The sequence below is a fragment of the Salvia splendens genome, chromosome 4 (assembly GCF_004379255.2).
Source record: "Salvia splendens isolate huo1 chromosome 4, SspV2, whole genome shotgun sequence".
NCBI lineage: Eukaryota > Viridiplantae > Streptophyta > Magnoliopsida > Lamiales > Lamiaceae > Salvia > Salvia splendens.
This window is the reverse complement of record NC_056035.1, coordinates 39,073,550-39,081,831: the sequence shown is the minus strand read 5'-3', so window position 1 is coordinate 39,081,831 and position 8,282 is coordinate 39,073,550. Positions and strand designations below refer to the sequence as shown.

The following is an 8,282-nucleotide window of genomic DNA, read 5'->3' as shown; positions in this document are numbered from 1 at the left end:
TAATTTTACTATTTTAATAAAATTTGAACTAAAATAAGTCAGCATGTTTCATTATACTATATATAATGAATATTGAATAGTGATTAATGTTGGTACTAATTATGGATTAAAAAGGTAAAGAACCCCACGAAACTATGAAAGTACATTGGATAAGTATTTTAATTTGTTCCAAATAGTCGATGCCATTAGTTAATTACGTCAGATAATTGAGGATTAATTAGTTGCTTTCACAGTAAAACTTGGCAAACTCGTTAAAACAACCAATTAGTAAAAATATAAGAAAACTAATCTAAAACCAAACAATTCAAGTTAAATAATCCTTAAATCCAAATATATTAGGGAAACGAATCAAACAATGGAAATATAGCATATTCCTTCCATCAACTAAAACATTACTCATTTATTATTTAACATTACTCATTTATTATTTAACATTACTCATTTATTTTCATAACCATCCAACCACTACTTTCTTATAACTTTTCCTCACTTTATCAACTAATAAAAACACATGTCCCACACAATTATTTAACATTTATAATTAAATACAGTATCTTTACATAAATGTGACTTTCTTTTTCTTATTCATCCCCACACTCTCCCAACATTTATTAAAATTTGTGTAAACAAGTTTTGTTTTAAAAGAGGGAGAATATATATTTAGTAACGGTATCTTAGTTCATAATCTACTATTGAATAGAATTTGTTTATTTTTAAAAGGTTGGTATATTTAATTATTGTACTATTCCAAGTGGGAGATGCGCAATGGCATTTTTATTCCACTCAAATATACGAATTATTGGTCCCAAAAACTTTGGAAATATGGTGTTTCGAAATCAAGTGGCACTAAAAGCATTTGTTACTTTTAGTACTATATATTTTCTAAAATCGTCTTTTTCCACATTAAAACAACTTCGTTTTTTGCAATTTCACATGAGACTATTTTTGCATATTACAAAAGTTGGGTTATACTTGCCACACAGTAAAAAAACAATTGCATTAAATTGTACTCCCTTCGTCTCACTGTTGTAGAGGCGTTTTGTTTTAAGCACTCATTTTAGAAAAATGATACTATTACTCTATGTTATAATTATTTCTCTTATTTTGCTCTCTCTATTTGAAATATTTATTATTTTCCAAAACGAGTGCTCAAAATGAAACGCCTCTACTACATTAGGACGGAGAAAGTAACTAATTCTTAATTAAGTTTTAAAGCTTAATACTATATTTTAACTAAAAATATTTTAAACTAATTTAATTTAATTAGCATACATTTAGACGTTTCTTTCAAACAAAGAACCAAATACAACGTGTTTTTTCCGACAAAAATAAACAAATACCACGTGTTAATCCTTAAAGCATTTTGTCAAAAAAAATTTATTTTCTCCAGTCTCCACCACATATGTATGATCTCTTAGTTAATTAAACAATTTTGATTTAGAAATTCCTAATGTCAAAGCAAAATAAAACCGAACACCTATATATTATCATGCGTTACATATCACTATTAATCAAGAAAAAATCTTGAGTTGTGTTTCTGTATTATTTTTACCATAATGCTCTTTGTGAATCGTGTTTGCCAGCTTATGATCTTAGAACATTTTTTCATTAATGGAGTACAAAAAAGTATTCTATTTGTCTTATTATAAAAAACTGATAGATATTTTTTATTACCTTTTAATATATGACTGAATTTCTTTAAGATTCTCTTCTATTTATTCTCTCTCATTTTCACTTTATTCTTGCTCTTACTTTACTCTTTTTACGTTTAACTTAGTAAATAGTATCATTTTCTTAATTCTTGTAACAAAAAAAAATTATTAATCATTTACGATGGAACGAAGGGAATACTTATTTAGACTCCTTACATTAGTTTATTTAACCTAATTTATATATTTAACAAATTATTCAATTTTCTTTTGTCCATATTCACAATTCTCCAAATTAATACTATAATTTATAATTTCATCATTAACCCTTATTCGATTTATAAAAGATTTTAAACTATTCTCTCTTTCACACCTATATCAGCCTTATTTCTTGACTTCTTTTTTATATATAAAAAAAATTAGTTGTAGCAAAATAGAGGGGTTGGGATAGATTCGTCAATTGGATTCACGTTTGCGAGGCTAGTGGGGGATTAAATTTAAAAGTTAGAAATTATTGGCTATAATAAGTTAATAACCTAATGTAGATTATTGCTATGATGGTGTCTTAACATAACTAACGTCTGATTTCTTGCACCGCCTTAGTTATTATTTTGCTCTACCTTTTGTCTATTTCAACATAATTTCTGATTAAAATGGAGTTTATAGTTTTGAGTGGTTACCATCTATCATTATCTACCAACCATAACCATTAATATTTATAGCCCCTAAAATTAACACTACTAAACAAATAAATTTATAGTTTGTTGCGATTTTTCCCTAAAATAGAAATTCAATTAATAAACTCTAGTTTGGCACTATATATAATGTAGTCTAGGAGTGAGATAGTTCTTATATATTGCTATAACATTTTAATTAGAATTTATGGATGAGTGTATGTTACTAATGTTACAAAGTACGTTTAGTGTTAGAAAATTATATCATGAGCAAAATTCACGATATTAGAAAAATTCAATTAGTTGTCTTTTGAAAATTATAAATAAGGTGATTTTTTAACACATGTTAGATTAATTGTTGCAATAATAACACTAATTTTCGACTTCAAATGAACACATTCAACAGATTTTGACCATAGAGTATGATATTGTTCATTAAGTGATAAGTACATGAGACGAATATAAACTACACAAGTACAAAATAAAATAAAATAAAATAAAAGTTGGTGAATTCTTTAGCAATTAATCATGCAAATATTTAATCATATCAAACTAGCCTGAATATGAAGTCACTCACAATAATTGGAGTCATGTGAAATCAAGAATGATACTATGAATGTAAGAGAAGGCATATGTCTTGTAATAAGCAGCGAAGTCGTTTGTTTGTATAGTACGGAGTACAATCTATTACCTTGATTAAATATCATTTTATTGTTTTGAGGTATCCCTCTATAAAATAAAGCCACATTACATATAAATAAAGGTCATTCGATAACTCAAGGAGTAAGGTTGAATAATATGAGACTCGTCCATCCTTAGCCAAAGGATCAGGGGATCGATCCCTGCCTTTGGTTATGGAGCAGCTTTAAATCATTGGGTCAATTGTCACATCATTTGAGATGCCTATAAATCAGCGCGGGGAATAGTTAGAAAAAAAATTAAAGAGTTACCATATATCTTTCACACTCTCAATAGTGCAAAAACAATCAGAATATTTTAGTCCATATGAAATTTAGCATGTTATCTATCTTTTGCGCGAAATATAAATTAAAAACATAATAAATAGTAAAAGTAGATAAAAAGTAAAATATGATAAGAGAATAAGACCCTTTCTTAAAAGAGTGTAAACCCAACTAAGCTACCAAACACACAAACTAGATACATAATTGCTGTAAACCACGATACAATCATGGTCATTATCTTACCAAGCGTTAATAATCTACTAAACGAGCTATAACTGATAATCACAATACTCTAATAATACACTCAACAGATTCACTATTACTCGCAGCGAAAGCAAATGAGACTTCTAAAGAAGAACATAAAAGTAGTAATGATTAACACACTCAATAAATCTATTAAGACTCAAATGGGACTTCTAACGAAGAACATAGAAGTAGTGATCATTAACACACTCAATAAATTCATTAAAACTTGTATCGAAAGCAAATGAGACTTCAAAAGAAAGAACGAAGAAGTTGTAATAATAATTAAGGACAGTGAATACAGCCGGTACACTACACGAGATGCAGTCAAATTCATGGCCTTGTTATTCACTGGGGGCTCCATAGCTGTTGACAGGCAAAAACATGGCAATACAACAAAAGCCACAACCCTTCTTTAATGCCCTCCAACAACCCTTTTAATCACCACTTAATAATTAATATTCCCCTCCCATTAGATATACTAGTATAAGACAATAGAGGATTAACTTGGTTCAAAATAACCGGTTTAATTTCCAACCAAAATGAGTGAAAAGTTGAACCAATTAAATTAAGCCGTCGCAAAAATGGTGAAATTTGAACAAATTCTTATCAATCATGTAATTTTAAAAATAGATATTTATATTTTAACTTTGACATTTTTATTAAATGTTGCATTGAATTGAATTTAGGTAAAGTTATGTACTATGATTTTGGAAGCTAAAGTACTTTTAGTACTAATCTTATTAATATTTTCCATACCACAATCGATTAGTATTTTGTAAGTGAAATACAACTTTGCATAAAAATCATCAAATTCGGTTTATAAATCATATCACCTCAGCCCCAAAAGAATATGCACTCTTTCCTTTTTAGTCCATCCTACAAGAATATGCACTTTCTAATTTAATAATTTTAGACTCATTCTCCTAACAACGCTTTAGTTAATTTTTCTTCCTATCTCTCTCTTACTTTATCAATTATGCATTAAAGCCCGTTTCCTACTAAAAATGCATAAGACAAAGTATTTTTTAAAATTGTTGGGTTAGAAACCATTTTGATTTATAAAATTACTGTATAAATTTTCTTGTGTGATGAGATAGAGCGTGTTCTGTCTCGTTGTAAATAGAAAAAATGGCGTCCACACCACATGGTAGGGGGATGAGAGAGAAAGCCATAATTGTTACACCTCCATAGTTGTGGGACTCTCTAGCAACCTATGTAGCCTGTTTTCCCATAGGGGAGCACTTTCCCATTCTGCCACCTACCTCCCATATTTAACCCCCCCTCTCCTCCCTCCATCATGTTGGAGCACCGCCTCTAATGGACGACGGCCACCCTTCCACCACCACCTCCTCCTCCGCCTTCGAGTGGGAGAATCTCGCCTTCTGCACCTCCACCAAGCCCCTCCACTTCTCCATGTCCCTCCCCCACCTCTACCACTGCCACGTCCCTGATCAGGACGTGACAGCAGGCCAGATGCCCGACCCTGCGGCCGTCGGCCTCTGTCTCAGCGCGTTCCCCTCCCCCTTGCCGCCCGCGGCCCCTCCCACAAAGCGGTCGCGGGCGTCCTACCACAATATGCAGAACCCCTGCTGTCAGGTCGAGGGCTGCGCCCTCGACCTGAAGCTGGCCAAGGACTACCACCGCCGCCACAGGATCTGCGAGACGCACTCCAAGAGCCCGAAGGTCGTCGTCGCCGGCATGGAGCGCCGCTTCTGCCAGCAATGCAGCAGGTACAGTCACTACCTGGTAGTCCCTTTTTTTTTATCGATAAATAAACATAAATTTTAAAAGGGGCAAATGGTGGTGGTGGTGGTTATATGTGGAAGGTTCCATGACCTGTCGGAGTTCGACGATAAGAAGAGGAGCTGCAGGCGGCGCTTGTCCGACCACAATGCCAGACGGCGCAGGGTGCAGCCTGAGTCCGTCCAGCTCAGTGCCTCGTCAGGAGTTGTCTCTCCTGCACTGTACACCGGTAAAAGTAATTTCAGTTTTTATGATAAAGTAAATTCAATGTTAGCTGAAGTAAATTCATTGTTATACAGACCACAGACAGGAGACTGTTCTATTGAACGGACTTCCCGTCTGTCTGTCAAACTCGTCGTGGGAAAACCCCCCACGACAATTGGATCCGGAGAGGCTTTCCGTCATCCACCACCACTCCACTCCTCGGATTCTTGATCAATGTGAGTAATCGAAACACAAAAACAAATTAATTAGGCCAAGTTTAATTTTAATGAATATGTTAATGAATTATGATGACATAGGTTTGCATAACAACTCGTCGATGGCTCCGGACCTGATGAGTGCTCACTCTCTTCTGTCATCCAATTCATGGAGCTTGAACGAAGGCGAATCGCCGGTGGACGTGCAACAATTGACCCTGTTCCAGACCAACGAGGAGGTCGGGCTCGATCAGGGCTTGGCTGCCTGGCTCTTGCATATGCACAACGGTGGCTCATCACATCAGCAAGAACATCATCACCTCTTCAAACCACCTTACCCTTCTGGTACCTTTTATTCCACTCAAAGGAGTTTATAACTTATGTCTTTTCTCATTTTTTTCATCTTTTTCATTCGTTGTAGACTATGTTGTTCTGTCAAAATATTTGTCCCTTGTTTTACTCTGTTTTGTTGTAACGTAGGAGTCAACCATTTACCTTTTATCATGATTTCGGAATTATGAATTAAGTTAAGCCTCTCTAAAATATATGCGAAGTTGTTATCAATTTAATGCATTAAATATGACCTATTGAAAAGGGGTTATCCAAATGTGTGAACAAAGAAGTTCCACCGAAGATAGGGGCCCATGGATGGTGAACCCATCCGTGGGAGTGTGGTTTGAATCTTACTATGATTTCATGTGAAAGTATGGAATAACATATAAGGGGAGTCTGACTTTTAATTTTAATTATGGTTTTGGGTTAAATTTAGGCCTTTTAAACTACATGCTTATAATTGATGGATTGGAAAGTCCTTCCTAGGATAAATTGAAAAAAACATGTGACAGCATTTGTTGATTGCACTAATTCACACACTGGTACTTTATTACTCTAGCTGAGTGGTTATGTTTGAAGTTAGGGGCCTTTGTCTCATTCTGTTGGACAGAGATCTCACTACACATGTAGCCCTATTTGGGTACATTCACCTCATCTCCGGGTAATATTTCGCTTTACATTTAACCGTGTAGTAAAGACTATCGTCATCAGTATACACGCGTGGTACATCACTATAACAGAACGGGATGCGAAACGAGACAAAAATATTCACCAATTGATATGACATGTAGTTTAGGGGGTGGGGGTGAAACCTCATCTCTTTCATTCTAGGACCACCTGGGAAAGGGATTGTACTCGCTGATCTACCAAAAGCATTGGCTTGGTGTTCTTGTCAGCAAGCAAAAATGAGTTTTTGTGAAAAGCGTGTTGCAGAAAGTGGGGAACGAGCTAGGTTCGGTGCACGGTGGTAGGTGTGACAATTGCATCAACGTCACTAATTGTTGTTTTTATTTTACGTGAATCATCGTTGTGCTTTTTAGCCCCTATTATCACAAAAGGTTCGAATTCTTTATAGCACGATAAATTTTCATTCATTTATTAATAAAAAAACATGAAAATCTAGTCTTCCGTATTATAAAAAAAATTTACAATATATGGCTCATGTCAAAATAAATTTTTGCGTCCTTTCTCGCTAGACATTTATGCTCTCCTTTTTTAGAATTTTGGATTTGTAGTAAGTTTCATCCTGGTTTTTGTCCAATTTTTCCTTTTAAATATTCTAAAGTATTTAGGGTGTGTTCATTTGCCTGCAACATATAAATCCAGTTTTGCCTGCAAAATTTCACTTAATTTATTCTATTTTATGTCTTATGACGAAAAAGACCCCATTACATTTTCAACTTCTTTTTGTGCATCAGACCAAAGTCTCCAACAGCATGGTGAAGAGGCGTATCCCCTTCCATACCAATAGTCTCCGACATTCGCTCCACACTGTCATTAGCAGAGCTTAAAGTAGTTGGCCAATTTTCAGATAGCCGGGTTCATCAATGTTACCATCAAAAGCATCTACGGCTTGGCGGAGGGCGTCGAGGTTGCCAGACTCGGCAGTTGAAGCGAGGGGACGAAGGTGAATAGGTGTATCGGAATGATCGATGTCATCGGCGTAGTCGACGCCTTCTTCCTTGAAGAGAGCGGCGGCGCCTTCGTCGTCATCACATCGTCCATCAGCCACCGCCATCTTTGGAATGATCCCTCTGCAACAACACTACAATTTTCAACCTTTTTGATCAATCTAGTTCAGAAAACAAAGATTGGATGTGTTAAATTATCTACCACATCGACTTGGTGAAGATCCCTTCTAATCTATATAAGTCGACTTGGTGAAGATCCCTTCTAATCTATATAAGTGTGGATAACTCTCCCCCTTATGAGGCCTTTTAAGGGGTGAGTGACCCATTTCTAATATGGTATCAGAGCGGGCTCAAGTCGATGATGGTTTTCTCTTTATCTCTTATCTACCTCACGAGTGGAAGACCGATGTCCTTTCCGGCCCACATCGATGATGGTTTCTCTTGCATTGCCTACCCACGTGATGGAAGACCAATGTCCTTTCCGGCCCACACGTGAGGGGGCGTGTTAAATTCTCTACCACATCGACTAGGTGAAGATCCCTTCTAATCTATATAAATGTGGATAACCCTCCCTTTATGAGGCCTATATAAATGTGGATAACCCTCCCCTTATGACCCCTTTTAA

At 35.3% G+C, this 8,282-nt stretch overlaps 1 protein-coding gene across 1 annotated transcript; it reads left to right on the top strand.

Moving 5' to 3' along the window:
• Positions 1-4,634: 4,634 nt before the first annotated feature.
• On the top strand, positions 4,635-7,934 carry LOC121798290 (squamosa promoter-binding-like protein 12). The gene is made up of 5 exons (XM_042197209.1): positions 4,635-5,261; positions 5,358-5,503; positions 5,574-5,714; positions 5,796-6,038; positions 7,445-7,934. The coding sequence occupies exons 1-5, from the start codon at positions 4,849-4,851 to the stop codon at positions 7,495-7,497; spliced, it is 996 nt and encodes a 331-aa protein (XP_042053143.1). The 5' UTR covers positions 4,635-4,848; the 3' UTR covers positions 7,498-7,934.
• Positions 7,935-8,282: the final 348 nt, after the last annotated feature.